The 19025-nt window shown below is 47.9% G+C and overlaps 1 protein-coding gene across 1 annotated transcript in view; it reads left to right on the top strand.

The window, feature by feature from the left end:
* The window catches only part of LOC119974330 (calpain-A-like), an 88496-nt gene extending 70663 nt beyond the window's left edge, over positions 1–17833 (top strand). The window contains exons 8-11 of the mRNA XM_038813101.1: positions 6345–6430; positions 8955–9083; positions 16882–17015; positions 17588–17833. Of these exons, the coding sequence (XP_038669029.1) occupies positions 6345–6430; positions 8955–9083; positions 16882–17015; positions 17588–17833 (595 nt within the window). The remainder of the gene's footprint in view (positions 1–6344; positions 6431–8954; positions 9084–16881; positions 17016–17587) is intronic.
* Positions 17834–19025: the final 1192 nt, after the last annotated feature.

Here is a 19025-nt window from a genome sequence, read left to right as displayed (position 1 = left end):
CTCAGTTTTAAAGGATCGTCCCTTCAGTCTGAATCTAAGCCCTTGGGTTCTATTTTTTTCTACTGGTGGAAACATCCTCCCTATGTCCACTCTATCCAGGCCTCTCAGTATCCTGGAAGTTTGAATATGTTTCCCCCCCATCCTTCTAAACTCCATCGAGTACAGACCCAGAGCCCTCAACCACTCCTCACGTGACAAGCTCTTCATTCCAGGCTTGTGAACCTCCTTTGGATCCTTTCCAAGGTCAGCATCTCCTTCTTTGGATTAATCTTTGGAGCCCAATCAGCATTGTTAAAGTATGATTAATGTGAATTAATTTCCCCCATTCTCAACTTTAGACGATGTACAAATTTGTATAACTGCCGGCGGTTTCATTCAGTCCAAATGCCTCAACGAGACCCCAGCACTCAGCTCACCTTAGAAACAGCAGCCACAAAAAATACAAGTGTTGTTTAAAACATTGCTGCCCTCAGTTCAAGCAGCAAGTGTGAGGAGCCAGTTATACCACTGAGCCCAATGACTGAACACTACATTACACCAAGTACCAGTGCCAATAATCAGAGACACAACTTAGTGTTTGGACTAAAGAAATTTCAAATATCAAACGAAATATAAAGACAGAGAAGTATTCTTTACAAAATATTTTTGAATTTTACAGGAACTCCTAATATCCAACTCATAATTTTGTAATGTTTAATTTCCAGTTTCTCCTTCCCCCCTCCCCCCCCCCCCCCCCCCCCCCCCCCCCCCCGCCAAGAATTATTTTTTTCTGCTTGTCTCCACCAATCACCCTCATTGCGGCGGGGGGGGGGGGGGGGGGGTTTGACACTTAATGTACAATTCCCCTGGTCCTCATTAATTATTGCCCATTTCTTCCTGTTTTAGAACATTATAGGTTGGGTGTCACTGCCTGGCTGCCTGGTTAAAGAGCAAGTAAATAGAAATAGGAATTTGGGCCACATACTGGCAGATAATATGCCCTTCCTCAGGAAATATTATCCATGGGTGCATCCATGTGTGTGTGTGTTGGGGGGGGGGGGGGGGTTCTGAGGGATGAGGATCAAGTCCTGGACACACTCGAGCATGAGCTGGTTTAAGTTGTCAATTCAAAATGTTTTAATTCTCGGTCGAATGTGTCGATGTTATTCTTTATTTTGCATTGAGCTATTTCTTTTGCCAGATGGTAAATACAGAGCTGATCCTCGGTTGATATGTTTCAGCTCCATATTAACACACACACACACACACACACACACATGGGGAGGATAGCATATGGACTGGTAGGAGGAGGTTCAGAATAAAGAAGGATTGGTATCCTGCCCACTTTGAATCTCTTTCCTATTTGAATTTGGTATAATTTAACTTTGTAAGTGTGTGATTTCACTGTGTTTTAATTAGAAATCTGCTGAAAAAACTTATTGATGATTTAAATAGGAAAAAGCCCTGACTCTAAAAACTCATCCCCAGACTTTTGATCTTGGCCAATTGTCAGATGTTGGCTTGTAGGGGAGCAAAAAGAGGGGGTTTTCCCCCAACTTTATTTTCCAAACCTAGCAGATTATTTTGGCTGGTTTCAACATTTAGGAACACACAAGTCTGGAATAGATCATTTTTGTTCATCCAACCAGGCCCAGAGTATTAAAAAAAGCAGAATAGGTCATTCATCACCTGGATACCACAATGGAGAGAAATTAAATTCCGAAATGAATTGGTACATGTGTAAATTATTGGTGTGAAAAACATGCTCAAAAGACATTTCATTTTCCAGTACTTGCATTCCATATCTCGATAGGTTTGAATGAAAATACACTCCACAGGAAAATTGTATCCCATATGGAAATTATAGCGCATTTCCTCAAGCTTCCACATTTTTTTTGCAATATTTTTATTAAGTTTTTAACATTTTATACATAAGAAAGAAAACACCCCCCCCCCCCCAGCCCGGGCAGCTGACCAACTCCTAGAAAATACAGAATGAACCGGCGCCATATTTTATAGAACCCCTCAAACGCCCCTCTCAAGGTGAACTTAACTTTATAATTCAGTCCCCCAGCCACTCTGAGGCACAGGGCGGAGAAGCTGACCTCCACCTCAACAGGACCCGCCAACGGGCAATCAGCGAGGCAAAGGCTAAAACATTTGTCCCGCCCCTGTTTGCAGCTCTGGCAAGTCCAACACCCCAAACACAGTCCCTTGGGGATCGAGTTTCAAGTCCATTTGCAAGATTGCCGCCATGGTGCTGAGGAACGAGCCCCAAAACCTTCCCAGCTCAGGGCAAGACCAGAACATTTGAACATGATTGGCCAGGTCCCTCCCACACCACTCACACTTGTGCCCCACTCCCTCAAACAGCCGGGCTCATCCTTGCCCTTGTTAAATGTGCCCTATGCACGACATTTAGTTGAATCAACCACAATCTTGCACGCAAATTTGTGGCGTTCACCCTGCGCAACACTTCACACCACACCCCCTCCTCCAGCGCCATCCTAAATTTCTCCCCCCCATTTAGCCTTAACTCCCTCCAGCTGTACCATATCTTTCTCCAGAATCCTCCTGTCAATAACCAAGGTACCCCCCTCCTCCATGCCCACCACCGACAGCACTCTCTCCAACAGTGAGGAGGGTGGCACCACCAGCTACGTCGGAAAAACCTTCCTTGCAAAACCCCGCACCGGCATATACCAGAAAGTCTCACTCCTGTTGGATCCCATACTTCTCTGTCAACACCTCCAAACTAGCGAACCGCCCCTCCAGAAGCAAATCCCTCATTCCCACCACCTTGTCCTCCGAGCCCTGGAACCTCGCATTTAATCTAGCCGGTTCAAACAAGTGATTTGCACAGTTCGGTGCCATCTTGGACACTGCCTCTAACTTAAAATGCTGCCAAAATTGCCTCCAAATCTTCAAAGTCGCTACCACCATTGGATTGCCCTGGGGAAAACAGGAGTGGAGTCGTCATCAGCACCCGCAACCCCTGACCCCCTTACATGAACCCACCTCCACCTCAAATCAAATTTCCTCTTGGTCCCCGTACCAGCCCAGCACCTTCTCGCCGTTCGCCACCCAGTAGCAATAAATCAAATTCAGCAGGGCCAAACCATCTGACTGTCGACACCCCCCTGAAGCACCGTTTTCCGAATTGTGGCTACTTTGCCTGCCCAGATAATTGATGTAATCAACCGCACCACACCCTGAAAAAACACCTTCGGCAAAATACTGACAAGCATTGGAATAAAAATGGAAACCGTGGTAAAATATTATCAATTGAACCTGGCCAGCCAACGACAGAGGGAGGCTATCCAACCTCTATATCCAACCGCTATAAATCCGCCTTGACCCTACCCACCAGGCTCGTAAAGTTCAACTTATCATAGAACCATAGAATTTACAGTGCAGAAGGAGGCCGTTCGGCCCATCGAGTCTGCTCTTCGAAAGAGCACCCCACTTAAGCCCACACCTCCACCCTATCCCCGTAACCTAGTAACCCCACCTAACCTAAGGGCAATTTATCATGGCCAGCCCACCTAACCTGCATATCTTTGGCCTATGGGAGGAAACCGGAGCACCCGGAGGAAACCCACGCAGTCACGGGGAGAACGTGCAGACTCTGCACAGACAGTGACCCAAGCCGGGAATTGAACCTGGGACTCTGGAGCTGTGAAGCAACTGTGCTAACCACTGTGCTGCCATGCTGCCCCGGTAGAGGGCCTGGTCTCGGAGCCACCTGCAACCCTAGATCCTAAATTTGGAGGTTTCCACATAGAACAGCAACCCCCCCCCCCCCGCCCCCCGAAGACCACCCCCCTCCCTGGCAGAGAAACCGAAGAGCACTCGCTCTTCACCAAATTCAGTTGGTATCCCTAGAATGCCCCAAATTCAGTCAACAGCCTCATTATTTCCCACCATGGGGACCAGATCCAAGATGTACAAAAGGTCACTGGCATACAAGGAAACCCTATACTCCACGCCCCCCCCCCCCCCCTCAACCGTCCCCCTCCATTTATCTGACTCCATCTGACTGCCTCAACACGATGGCCAAAGGCTCTATCACCAGGGGATATAGGGCACCACTGACCCGTTTTCCTTTGCAACTGGAAGTATCCGGAACACAAATCGTTCGTACAGACACTCGCTTCGGGCTCCCTATAAAGAAACTTAACCCATGACACAAACTTGGGGCCCTATCCCAAACTGTTCTAACACCGCAAACAAATAACTTAACTCCACTCTATCAAAGGCCTTCTCCACATCCAGCGCCACAATAACCTCCTGCTCCCGCATCCCGATGGGGAGAGTACCATGTTCAACAAATGCCGCACATTTGAGGACAACTGCCTGCACTTTACAAACCCTGTCTGGTCCTCCCCCAAACCTGCTGAAGGCACCCCACTAACCTGAGTGTCAGCACCTTAGCAAAAATCATGGCATCCACACCTAGTAGAGATATCGGCCGGTACAACTCGCACTCCACTGAGTCCTAATCTTTCTTTAATAGAAGCGAAATGGAAGCCTGTCTCACCGTCTCTGGGAGCTCCCCCCTTACCATCACATCCTCAAATATCTCCACCAACATTGGAACCAGACGGTCCACAAACACATCTGGCCCCTGTACGTCTGTATTTTTGCCATGTCTGTCTGAACCTCCTCAACCCCCAATTGCTCCTCCAAACCTTCCCGATCATCATCCCCCAGCGGCTTCGACCTGTATGACTTTTGATAAAACTTTTCAAATCCCCTACTCACCTTCTCCGGAGTGGATCACCAACCCCCCCCCCTCCCCCTCGTATCTGAACAATCCCCCACAGGCCATCTGCTGCATAAGGTGGCCAGCCAACAAACTGCTGTCCTTCCCCCCACATTCTTGCATTGTTCATTTTGCCCGCCTCATCTGGCACACCGTTTTACCTATTGTCAACAGATCAAACTGTGTCTGCAGTACCTTCCTGCTGGTCAAAAGCCCTGGGGTGGAATCTTCTGAATACTTGCCATCACTTTCCAAAATTTCATTTGTGAGCCTCTGGCACTCCTCCATTACACCTTCTCAACCTTATGCGAGATTATCTCACCTCTCACCACCACTTTCTCAGCACCAATGGCGACACCTCCCCATTTTAATTGAACTCCATATACTCATCTATCACCATCGCCACCTTCACGCAGAATCCCATGTCTACTACCACCTCCGTATCCAAACTCCGTGCCAGCCGCCGTGCTGGCCCCTTCTCAAATACCACATCCACTAGGTGTGGGGCATGATGAGAATCCTCGTCCACCTCCAACAGCTTTGTGAACATCTTTCCAAAATACTCTGTCAGCCTCGGGCCTTCCACACCTTCAGGCTGCCCCATGATCTTGAGGTTCTGCCGCAGTGACCTGTTCTCAAGGCCCTCATTTCTGTCCTCAAGTCCTCGAGCCTCATTTCTGTCCTCCACCTTCAGCAACTCTGCTTCCAGTGAAGAGAGCTGGTCACTGTGCCATGACAGTGCTTCAGAACCTCCCCACGCTCCTGCACCATCTCCGACATTTTTCCAAGAGCCTCCTTTATCGGGGCCAGCGACTCTTCCACCAATTCCTTAGGAGTGTCCATCATCCCCTTCTCTTGCTGCTCAAACTGTTTGGCAAATTGCCGCACAAACTCCACCACCATCATCTCAGCCACATCGGCGAGTTAGCTCCCGCCATCTTACTTCCAACCACACTCCACACCATCGTCGACTCTGCCAGCGGACTAGCACTTGCTCCCTTTCTCCCAATATTCTTTCTTTTGGATTTCGACAACCTTTAGTGCCCACAACTCTACTGGGATAAGTTTACCCACAAATTCCCCCCAAAAACTGGATGAAAAGGGCCAAAAACCTCTAGCAGGTTCCAGCTAATGTGTGACCTCCACCTACATGTCGCCGCCAGACGTGTTCAAGCATTCACGTTTTTGACATTATCTTGTCTGTTCGAAATTCTGAAAGCCTGAAATTCTGAATGACTCCTAGCCTTTGAAAGAATAGTCAGGATGTTTGGAAGAAGAAATGAATGTTTACACGGTATTCCTTCCTTCTACAAGTTCTCCACTATGGAATCAAATCCCGATCTGGACCAAGGAAGCATTTGGATTTACCAAGAAGGATGATGGGGAATTCTGGTAGGACATCTCAGTCCATCGACTTGTACGTTTGTTGTATATCCAGTGAGTAGATGATGCGGGAAAGAGGAGGCTAATCATAGATAATCATAGTAGATAATCAACCACGATCAAATTGAATGGTGGAGCAGGCTTGACAGGCCTAATGGCCGACTCCTGGGTTCCTATGTTCCAGCTATCACTGTCATGGCACTGTCTTATTTCACAGGATGAAGTTCGATGACTTCTGTAAGAAGTTTGCAACTGTCACAGTTTTGACTCTGGGGCCTGACTTTGATGGTGATGGAGGTGCAGGTAATGACTGGAATTCTATTATGCTACTCATTAAAGGATGTTCCCCATTTTCTGTTGGTGGAAGGAGCTGCTACTCATATTTAAAAATAGGTTAAGGAAATAAAATAATTAGCAGCTTTTGGGTTACTTTCGAGAAATCCACCAATATCCTCCAAAGATGTGCAGGTTAGGAGGATTGGCCATGATAAATTGCCCTTAGGGTCCAAATTGCCCTTAGGGTCCAAATTACCCTTAGTGTTAGGTGGGGTTACTGGGTTATGGGGATAGGGTGGAGGTGTGGGCTTGGGTAGGGTGCTCTTTCCAAGAGCCGGTGCAGACTCGATGGGCCGAATGGCCTCCTTCTGCACTGTAAATTCTATGAAATCTATGAAATAAGGAGGGGTGAGGGGAGGGAGAACGATCAAAAATTGAATGTCGAGCTCTAAGCTAGACCACGCATTAATTGAGTTGAATCAGGGACAAAAATCGCTAGGATACTGATAGAAATGAATACTGTTTTTTTTGCTGCACACTATCAGTACGGTACACATTGTCAGAAATCTATAAATGCATCTGGAGAAAGAGAAGGCAGAAGCCTGGTGGGGAGAGGTTCAGGAGTCATATAACTTACAGAACAAGCCAAATAACAGATTAATCAAGAAGGCGTGTCTGCCATCTGGGAAAGATGCATGAGCAAGGCATGATCATCATGGCATTACTGCTCTCAATGTAGGACACAAAAGCACTCAATCTTTTTTCAAAATAAATTTAGAGTACTCAATTCTTTTTTTCCCCGATTAAGGGGCAATTTAGCGTGTCCAATTCACCTCTTTTTGGGTTGTGGGGGTGAGACTCACGCAGACACAGGGAGAATGTGCAAACTCCACACGGACAGTCACCCGGGGCTGGGATCGAACCCGGGTGCTCAGCGCCGAGAGGCAGCAGTGCTAACCACTTCACCACCATGCTGCCCTATGGCACTCAATCTTAACGCCAGGTAATGCTTCCAGGCATCCATGGCTACATCAGAGGAACTGAATGCTCCTTGTGCAGCATTTAATTAGGAATTTAACTGACACCTTGTTCATCCACACAGCACATCATTTTCCTCAGCATCAACCACCAGCAGTTGTAAATGAAAATCGCTTATTGTCACGAGTAGGCTTCAATGAAGTTACTGTGAAAAGCCCCTAGTCGCCACATTCCGGCGCCTGTCCGGGGAGGCTGGTACGGGAGTCAAACCGTGCTGCTGGCCTGCTTTAAAAGCCAGCGATTTAGCCCAGTGAGCTAAACCAGCCCCGTGTAACTGAAGCAGCTAATTTTTCTAAATCGGTGTTGTCGCCACGATATAGAAATCACTGGTGATATGCAAGTAGTCATTCATGTGCCTATATGTCAACCAAAAACATACCTAAATAACAAAGACTATGGCGGGAATTCTCTGTCCATTCACGCTAACGGGATTCTCCGGTCCCATGCGGCGAATGGAGTTTTTGCTGTGCGGAAAATTCTCCGTTCCCGCTGGCAACGGTGGTGGGGCGAACTCAGATTCGAGAATCCATGCCTATTAGTCCATACCCTAGTTTTTTGGTGTACATATGGACCTAAACACTCTGAACACATACCAGAGGAGAGGAACTGTACCCCAGCCAGTGAATATTGGAAAGTTGTAAGCAATGTACTAAGTAATGGCTTCAACCATTTACATCAACCTGAATTTACAGGACAATTAACAAAGTACAAGCAGAATTTCTGCTTATTCATCAGTTTCTAAAATGTCAGCTTATATTTAATGCTTACACCCTAACAAGGGTCAATCTCCAAAATGATATTGATGGATTGGTGGGAGTGGGCGATAGAATGGCAGATGGAATTTAACAGAGAAGTGTGAGGTCATGTATTTAGGGAGGTCAATAATCCAGGGTCAATTGGACTTGATATCAAACCATTTGACCCCAATAATATGCTGCCCACACCATAAAACATTTGACGGGGGCAGCCTGATTTTAAAATAATCTTCATGGGCCCAGAAGGGAGGGTGGGGTTGTATCTTCAGGTGTGCTCTTCGCAGATCGAGGGGTGGGCAGGGAGTTGGGGCTCACAACCTACTCACAACCCTGGACCTACCTGTCTCCGGGATCAATTGGGCCTCCTTCCTCAACCCGGGGTTGCCGCCCTGGCAGCGCCCACCAGTGCACTCTTGGTGCTGCCAGGACTGAGGGAACGGCTGGCCAATTGGATTGGCTGGCAGCTCCCACTGGTTGGACGGGTTGGGTGAGGGGTGGAGTCCCACACTGCCCAATTCAGCTCGCCTGCAGTGCGTTATGGCTGAGGTGTGGCCTGGGTGGGGTGTCAGCACCGTGCCAACCTTGTTTCAGGGAGGAGGGGTAATGCATGCCGTGCATGAGCACCCCCTCACGTAATATTCTACCCTTTGTGGTAGAATGTCACCATTTCTTCCACATGTTGAAAGCAATTCAGCTATCAGATTAAAACCTAATGTAACATTTTAAGGACCTATCAACATTTTTCCTACTCTTCACAGATGCTGGCAGTTTGCAGGAGGTGAAGGGTCAGTGGGTGACTGGAACTAATGCAGGTGGATGCCGAAATAATATGATTAATTATAGCTGCAACCCTCAGTATCCCATCACTATCGTCGTCCCAGAGGCTGGTAAGAACGTTTCCCAAAATTATGGGAAGTTGTTAGATGTGCTTCTCATGAATTGTGACTGCCTTTGAGCTCTTCAACTCAGGTGAAAAAGTATTCAAAGAGTTAATGTGTGGGCAAGAATTTTTCTAGATAAAATAAGCTAAGTTACAGCGGAAAACGACAGATAAATATAATTTGAATGGGTGTGAGTGTTAAAATGCACAATCCCTCCTCCAGCATTGCTATTTGCCACTATCACGATACCCCGTGCCTGTGAAATGAAAATGAAAATCGCTTGTCACAAGTAGGCTTCAAATGAAGTTACTGTGAAAAGCCCCTAGTTGCCACATACTGGCGCCTGTTCGGGGAGGCTGGTACGGGAATTGAACCGTGCTGCTGGCCTACCTTGGTCTGCTTTCAAAGCCAGCAATTTAGCCCTGTGCTAAACCAGCCCCATATGAGCTGCATGTCTACCTCCAGAGGGCAGGTTTTGTGTGCAGGTGGCTTCAGTTTGAGCTTCAATCGAATATCTGGGCCCAGGTATTTACCTCACCACCTGGGGGTTCCCCTCCAAGTCACTCTCCACCCCGACTTGGAAATATAACGCTGTTCCTTCATTGTCGCTGGGTCAAAATCCTGGAACTACCTCTCTAACATCACAGTGGGTGTACTTACACCTCAGGGACTACAGCGATACAAGAAGGCAACTCACCACCACCTTCTGAAGGGCAACTAGGGATGGGCGATAAATGCTGGCCTAACCAGCGACGTCCTCATCCCGTAAGTTAATTTTTAAAAAGGTATTTTAAGCACAGGCTCTGTCCAGATCTTTCGTACTCTTCTGTGTTAGAGCTTTGACATGCTCAGGCCTTGATTACATACAGAGGATATGTGGCAGGTAAGTGGAGTAGAAGACCGTACAGGCAAGCTTGGGTGGGGGTACTCACATTAACTGCAAAAGGAGGTTACATAACCACATAGAGGTTATGCTGATAGGGTAATGTGGAGTAGGGTGGAAAGTGGATCGAGTGGAGCATAAATACTGCATAGATCAGCTGAGACAAATGGCCTGTTTCTGTGCTGTAAATTATATATAAAACTAAATGAAACATTCCTGGAATTAGTTGAAAAACAAAATAGGGCAATGAATCCAGGAGGGACAAGAAAGAGTCTTTGACAGATGATGGAACGGGTGCAGAAAGGACGTCGAAGAGTTCAAAGAACAAAAATAGGAAACTTGAAAATGATAAAAAGGTAAAGAAATAGAGCGTAAGGGAAGGACTTTGATTAGTGTTGGCCTCCTTGAGGGTGCACAGAACAAAAATACATTTTTGCAGCAATACGTGCCCGAGACTCCAAAACAGGCAAATGACTTTCAGAGTTAAACTTGAGAATTTCGGAAAGTAGACTCCTCTTTGCCATTTTCTGACCCAGTGGCCCTTAAAAAAGTTGCTTTAGGACTTGTAAAATCCCAGAATAAAGTTAAATGGCTTAACCAATTAAAAAAAAAAAGTACTTTTTTATAATGCCTCATCAAATCATCAGCGTGCCTCGGAAGTGCTACACAGAGTAGTGCTTTGGAGCTTTCTGAGCTGGTACTTGCTTGGGTCATGTTGATCTGGAAGGCATTTTTTTTCAAAGTGGCAGAGGGACATTGACATTGTCTGCACCTGGAATGGAAGAGCAGGACAAGTGTTAGCTTTTAGTCTGAAGAAAGAATAGAATATGGGTGGAAGCTGAAATCAATTTGTCATGTCAAGTGCCTGTACGCTGGGCGAAATAGAAGTAAAAAGGAAAAAGAACCGAGAGAAAACCGTACACGTTTTCTCTTCCAGCATTCGCCGCCACCATGACTCTCCCTGACCCCCTCCAACAGCTGTGATGGCTAGTATCTCAACCTCCAGAGGCTTCAGTCTGAGCTGCAATCAAATTTCCAGCCCCAGGTGTTTTAAGTACAGATTTCATGCAGTGCTTTCTTACTTTTTCCCATAAGCAGAACTTATATCTGTGTATCTTGTAGATCCTGTGCGTCTGAGGATTAACGATAACCCCAGCTACAATAATCTACATTCTAGCAGGTTGGGCGAGTGGGCAAATCAATGGCAGATGCAGTATAATTTGGATAAGTGTGAGGTTATTCACTTTGGAAGCAAAAATAGGAAGGCAGATTACTACCTGAATGGTTGTAAATTGGGAGAGGGGAGTGTGCAGTGGGACCTGGGTGTCTTTGTGCACCAGTTGCTGAAGGTAAGCATGCAGGTGGCAGCAGGCGGTAAAGAAGGCAAATGGTATGTTGGCCTTCATTGCGAGAGGTTTGGAGTACAGGAGCAGGGATGTGTTGTTGCAATTATACAGGGCCTTGGTGAGGCCATATCTGGAATATTGTGTGCAGTTTTGGTCTCCTTTTCTGAGGAAGGATGTTCTTGCTCCTTGCTCTCGAAGGTGTGCAGCGAAGGTTTACCAGACTGATTCCAGGCATAGTGGGATGGTCATATGAGGAGAGATTGACTAGGTTAGAATTGTTCTTGCTGGAGTTCAGAAGAATGAGGTGGAATCTCATAGAAACTTAGAAAATTCTAACAGAACGAGACAGGGTAGATGCAGGGAAAATGTTCCCGATGGTGGGTGGGTACAGAACCAGGGGTCACAGTCTGAGGATTCAGGGTAAACCATTTCGGACAGAGATGAGGAGACAAAGAATGGTGAGCCTGTGGGATTCATTACCACAGGAAGTAGTGAATGCTAAAACATTGAATTTATATTCAAGAGGCGGCTCGATATAGCACTTGAGGAGAATGGGATCAAAGGTTATGGGGAGAAAGCAGGATTAGGCTACTAAGTTAGTTGGTCAGCCATGATTGTGATAAATGGCACAGCAGGCTCGAAGGGCCGAATTGCCTCCTCCTGCTCCTATCTTCTATGTATCTATGTAAGCAATTACAGACTCACACCAAAGTTTACAGTTTCCTTAATATGCCCAGATATCAAAACACGATGATGTTTACAGGTCGAAATAACTGCAGCAATTGTTTGAAGTGATAAAGGGTTAAGCATCAAAGGGTAAAAGCAAGATGAGAATGATCCAGTAAGTAAATGTAATTCTCCATTCCAAAATGAAGAATTATCCTTTGGAGATGTGAAGAAAATGAGGATGCAGGAAGTTAGTTATGTGAAGAGACCGGAGAAGCTAGGTTTCTTCTCCTTGGAGCAGGTAAGGTTAAGGAGATATTTTGAGAGAGATGTTCAAAATCATGAAGTATTTTTATAGAGTAAATAAGGAGAAATTGTTTCTACTGACAGAAGGGTCAACTCTAGAGATTGCAGATTGGCAGATAATTAGCAAATGAATCTGAAATGATATTAAAACAGTCAATTGGGATTGAATTGAACAAAAGTGTGATGGAAGCAGATTCAATATTAACTTTCAAAAGTGGATTGAAGAAAAATTTGAAGGGAATAATTTTGGCAGGACACTGGAGAAAGAGCAGGTGAGTGGGACAAACAACAAAACTCTGTCACAGAGCCTACACATATATGATGGGCTGAATGGCCTCATTCTATGCTGTTTGAGTCTACATTTTCTACCTGCCATCCAAGGAATAGAATTGTTGCCTCAGCTCAGCTGTCAGTTCTAGAAACCACTGTATTTTCATTAAGCAAATGCTTTCGACCCAAAGTTAAGGAGCAAGATTGAACGGCCGGTTAGCCACTGGTGCAAATCCCGTCATGGCCGCCAAATCTCACGAGAAGTCGTGCACCAGCGAGATTTCTGATTGCAATCATTCCGGCCCATGAATTTGAAACCATTACCATATACTCAGCGTGGTTAATGTCACATCTTCAGCCCTTATTGAATATTCCCACTCACCAGGCGTGACGTCTCGCTGGCACAAATTACTACTGCTTTTCACAAAAAAGAGAACCAGGTGCCATGTCCTCCGAGAGGGAGGAAGGAGGTGAGAATCCCTCTCCACTGAGCATCAGGGAGTCCAAGAGGACATGGCACGCTGGCCAGCTCCAGAGACGGGTAGGGGGTGGAATGGTTGGGGGCTTGGAGGGGGAGTCAAGGGCTTGGGGGGTGGGCAGGGGGGTATGAGCGAAAGAGGAGGGAAGCTGTCGGGAGCAGAAAGCTGCACTTGGTGCGTGGGGTGATGGCCGCAGCTGGTGTATGTGGTCTTGAATTCTGCTGTATGTGTTGTTTAAATAGCTTTTAGGACTGAGTAAGTCTGCAGTTCGTGGCATGGGAGTATGGGGCGGGGACAGCTGCATGGCACATGGGGTGGGATGTGATGATAGTCAAGGAGCCGGAACTAATGAGCTGGATGGATCACAACCAAAAAGAGGAGGTAACACGGTGCCCTCCCTGGGGGAGATGGGGCACAATCTCTGGAATAGCTCTTCAGGAGGCATAGTAGTTGAGGCATGACAGCGATGGGGGAGCGATTCTCCGACCCCCACGCCCGGTGGGAGAATCGCGGGAGTGCCGGGCGATTCTCGCCACGCCGTCCTGGCACCCGCACGCGATTCTCCCAACCCCCCAAAACGGCGTGTCGCGTTTTACGACAGGCCGCTCGGAGAATCGCTGCTCACCGTTTCTAACGGTCGAGCGGCGATTCTCCGGCCCGGATGGGCCGAGCGGCCTGCCCAATTCGACCGGTTCACACCGGCGCCAACTACACTTGGTTGCTGCCGGCGTGAACAGCGCGCGACCGCTGCATGTGGGGCCTGTGGGGGGGGGGGAGGATCGAGCACCGGGGGGTGCTCAGGAGGGGTCTGGCCTGCGATCAGGGCCCACCGATCGTTGGGCAGGCGTCTCTGTAAGACGCACTCTTTTCCCTCCACCACCCCACAAGATCACTCCTACATGTCTTGCAGGGCGGCGGAGGGGAGGACGGCAACTGCGCAAGCTCGGGTTGGCACCGGCCAACCTGCGCATGCGCGGGTGACATAATTTAAGCGCCACCGGCCGTGTCATTTACGTGGTGCCGCTTTGATGCGGGCGTCAAGGCCCGGCGTGCGTAATTGATGTGGTGCCGCTCCTAGCCCCCTGGGGGTGGGAGAATAGGGGACGAGGAGCGGCCTCCGACGCCGGAGTGAAACACTCCAGTTTTCAGTCTGGCGTCAGCACTTTGTCTCCCTTTGGGAGAATTGCGCCCGAGATTTCTGAATGATGTAGCCTGAGTAAGCAGGGTGACTATTAGCTTTGCTTACCACTGAAGCAGAAAGCAATTGTGCCCTCAAACATTCCTGAGACTCATACCCATCACACTAACTGGCCATCAAGAGTTCACCCTCAGGAATATCAGCTGCCCACAGTCACCAAGTCAAGGAATGTGATGAATACTAAGGTTCTGTGCTCAATGCTAATAAACGAGCATATAATCATAAAACAGGTTCTGTGGCTGCTGGAGGAGAGAGAGAGGGTACGGAAAGTGTCCAACATCGCCATAGTTTGCTTACAGTCATGCCGCTGGCCGGGGGGGGCGTCTGCCAGGACCAGGGGGAGTAGCGGGGTGTTGGTGACTGCAGAGTCCACAGCCATGCAGCTGTGCGTGCCGCTGACTACCCACTGTGAACTTAGAGCCATAGGTTGTATGGGTGTCCCCCAAGTCGACCCCCCCTAGGTACCCTCTGCCCCAGCCAACCCATCAGCAGGGTGGAGCCAGTGGAGCTGGCTAGCTTACCTATCACAGCGCTGGTGGAGTACAGACTCCAGCAACATGCAGTGGCACTAAAGCGAAGACCCTGCGGAATGAGAGCAGGGGGCCGCAGGGCAGGCTCTGCAGCTGGAGGCTGCACTAGCCGTGCAGGGGGCATGAAGGCACAGGAGATTGAGGGCCTACAGGACTTGTGTGTCCTTCATGGTGCTGTAGGATAATATGCGCCATAGAACACTCCACCTCACAAAGGAGTCTGTGTGACGCTATGAGGCAGTGGTGGATACCCACTCCCTGTATCCGTGAAGGTCACAACAGCCCTAAACATCTTTGCAATGGAGTCCTACTGGGGCTCCACGGATGACCTGTGTGGAAGATTGCAGGCATCTGCCCATAAGTCCATTTGTGAAGTCACAGATGCAGTTTATGCAGGGCTCTGGACTTCATACATTTTGACCTGCACCAGGGCTGGCAGGAGAGGAGAGGATATAGGCTTCGGAAACATAGCTTGTCTGCTACAGGTGAAGGGGCGAATGATTGAACCCATGTTGCTTTCCGTATCCCATGCCACCAGGGAGTTCGCTGCATCAACGGCAACGGGGACCACTCCCTCAACGCGCAGCTGGTGTGTGACCACCAGATGCGCTTCAGCACGTGCGTGCTGGTTTTCCAGGGAGCATGTATGATAGTTACATCCTCGGCCAATTGCAGATCCCCAGCATTTTCGAGGGACACGCCAAGTTGTAGGAATGGATTGTTTGGATCAAGGGATAGCCTCTCAGGTCTTGGCTGATGATACCAATGCGGAGTCCACAGACTGCAACAGAGTACAAGTGCAATGATGCTCACAGTGCTACCTGGTCTGTAATCGAGCAGTGCATTGGTCTGCTAAAAATGTGGTTCCGTAGACGCGACAGGTTTGGTGGGGTCCTCCAATTCAGCTCACAGAGGGGCTCCCCAGAGGTGGAGTTACTATGAAACACACCATGCCTCGGCACAGGGCTCTGATCAATGGTGGGGGTGGGAGTGAGGGCGGGGGGGGGGGGGGGGGGGGGGGGGGGGGGGAGAACCTGCGCAAGCAGGGGCACAAGGCATCCAATTAGAGCCTGATTACCTTCCTGAGGATGACGTTGAGGAGCGGCACGTGTTCGCGGATGAGGAGGATGTTCAGAAGAGTGTTGAGGAAGAACCCATTGAGGATCTGGAGTATGGAGCCAGACAGGCGTGAAGATGCACATGGGCAGGAGTGCTGGAGACTCCCTCATCACCTCTCGCTTTATGGAGGAAGACTAGCTTGCTGGCATACAGTGTGACGTCCCCTCCCCTGCAAGGCGCCGTGATCTCTCTGCAATCATGGATGAAGGTGGCCTAGATCTTAATCATCAGAGTGGTCGGGCAGGGGAGCCCTGGAGTGTCTGCTGCCCGGTTGATGCAGGAAGGTGATGATGTCTCGCAATGAGGAATGGCCTCTGATGCTCCTCAGCTGCTGCTTTTGTCTGACTCCTGTCTGTCTGCTGCCAACGCACTGACTCCCTGGCTCTGTGAGGTTCTGCTACATTCCTCTGCCCCTTTGCTCTAGAGGGACATTATGGGTGAGGGTCTAGGGTTCACTGAATCATGTCTGAGTCCTAGCACTGCAAACAAAATATTTGCACTGAGAGGGCCGAACTCTTTGGCAAACACTGACGGCCAGTGAGAGCAATTCTGCCCTGATGGGGAGAAGTGCAATGTGACTGGGAGGAGGGTTAAAGATTCTGAGGTGTGAAGAATGACAATATTTAATTCAGTGACATGTCCAGATTTAACAAGTGAGAATGTCCCCCGGCTACATGTGCCTAACTTCACCCACCATACCCACAACAATTCCACAGACTTCTGTACCCTCCCTTTTATTCCACGAGCTGTAACATTTCTATTGTATGGCACTGTGGTGCCTTTTGAAAGTCCATGTACACCAGACTGCCTTTGAGATGCCTCTTTTTGATAATGATTTTATTTTCATTACACTGAGAAATGTTAATTTACCTTTTTATTCCAATTACTTTTTTGGTTACTCTGAAATAGGCATGGTTTCCTCAGTTGTTCCGATGTCACCTGTTCTGTTAAATGAACAGAAATGCTAACAGACTGTTTCTTGGCACGTGCCGTATGCCACCCCATAGATGATCCTTCAAGCAGTGATGAAGACCATGCAGATGACGAATGCTACGTTCTGATATCTTTAATTCAGAAGTTTCGAAGGATGGACAGGAGGCTTGGCATTTCAGTGAATCCTATTGGGATCCAAATCTACAAGGTGAGCTGAGAATTTGTTTTTTCCTTTCCTGATGAGGGAGCCACATTATTTGGCTAGTAAATCTATTCAGCAATGATTTCTTGTACAGGCGCCTTACTGGATTGAGAAAAAAAATAAAGTTTGGAAAATATTTTCCTTTCTAACTCCTCCCACAAGAGAACTTCCATCTATAAAGCTAGCACCTTACCATGTGTCTGAGGACATTCACATTGAATGAACTGCTTGCAGTGAATTACGATTATAACGAATGTAAATGTGGCATTGACTCCTGCTGTGTACTGTTCTGGCAACGCCAACCACTCTTTACTCAACCATGAGTGTAGCTGCACAGTAAGTGCCACCAGTTCCAGCTCTGCGGGGGCGTCAGTTTATTAGTTGTCAATAGAGACTGTGAATCAAACCTAGCAAATTCCAATCTGACTTTCACACCATCTCAAGAAGGTATTGATTTTCTCATTATACTCTCAAACAAAAACATCTGTCAGTTGTGTTTTGTGCTGTTCACAAGAGTGTCCAATACAAAGAAGATAACAAGCTGAAATGGAATTGTTTTTCCTTTTTTCCCCTCACAGTCGTCCGACCCACTGGAGGTTCTAACCGCAGAGCATTTTACACATCACAGAACTGTTTCAGATTCAGGAGCCTATGTAGCCCAGAGAAGCATAAACCTCCGGAGCAAACTTGCCCCAGGACACTATGTAATCATTCCAAGTACCTTTGCACCAAACACCAATGGAGCATTTATGCTACGCATCTTCACCGACACTCCAATTCAGCTCCATCAGGGATTCAATCTTGTATCAGACGGAATAGATTGAACTTCCACAGCAGCTATGAGGCTTTCCCCAGCACAACACCGACAGGAAGAGGAAGAAAGGATTCTGCTGATGAGTGATCCAGCTAACACAGGGGTTCAAACAGTCTAATGGGAATATATAGTACAAGTACATATGGGAATGAACAGTTTTATGCATGTGTCAAGTACAGGTGTATACATTGGGTGCAAGCAACAGGTTGACATGTCATTAACAGAAGCCTTAACTTTTGCATTTATTTTTCAACCATCTCATTGATCCTTTCTTCTCAAAAGCAGAATTTTCCCTCTGGGCACAGAGTGCTGGCTGAGGTGAGAAAACCAGCAAGTAGCTGAATTTTCCCTTCAGATGGGTGGCATGGTAGCACAGTGGTTAGCACAGTTGCCTCACAGCTCCAGTGTCCCGGGTTTGATTCCCGGCTTGGGTCACTGCCTGCGGAGTCTGCACGTTCTCCCCGTGTCGGTGTGGGCTTCCTCCGGGTGCTCCGGTTTCCTCCTACAGTCCAAGGGTGTGCTGGTTAGGTGGATTCGCCAGACTAAATTGCCCCTTAGTGTCCAAAAATGTTAGGTGGGGTTACTGGGTTAGGGTGGAGGTCTGGGCTTGGGTAGGGCGCTCTTTCCAAGGACCACTGCAGACTCGATGGGCTGAATGGCCTCCTTCTGCACTGTAAATTCTATGATTTCCGTGCACTCTACAAAAGAAATCTGGGGGCATGGTCTTTGCCGTCACTGTCGCGGTGCGGGGCCTGATAGAACCCACAGTGCCGGCTCCGCAGAGATCAGGACGCATCTTTAAAGGACGTTCTGATCTCCTATCAAAATAAACTCCACCCTCCCCCCCCCCCCCCCCCCCCACCCTCAACAGACACGAGGGACCCCCCACATGGGGGAGGTGGGGGGGAACCCAGAAAATCCCACCCGACTGATTACTTTAATCTGTGGATTTGTCACCTTTGATTTCAAATCATTTGCATTTGTAACCCTGGTCTGGAAAATTCCCAGCAATGTTGCTGATTCTGTTACTTGTCACAGCAGTGTAACATGAAATTATTATTTACTTTTACAATATACGCTTCCGGTTGGCAATTTTTGAGTTCATGTTCTTATGTGCAATTTAGAAAATTATTAATCCGTATTTAGTCTTAATAGTTCAGTTTTGTTCAGGCCTCGTCTAGTTGTCTAATTAGCTCATTCAG

The sequence above is a fragment of the Scyliorhinus canicula genome, chromosome 12 (assembly GCF_902713615.1).
Source record: "Scyliorhinus canicula chromosome 12, sScyCan1.1, whole genome shotgun sequence".
NCBI lineage: Eukaryota > Metazoa > Chordata > Chondrichthyes > Carcharhiniformes > Scyliorhinidae > Scyliorhinus > Scyliorhinus canicula.
The sequence above is the reverse complement of the archived record's forward strand: the minus strand, read 5'-3'. Positions and strand labels throughout refer to the sequence as shown.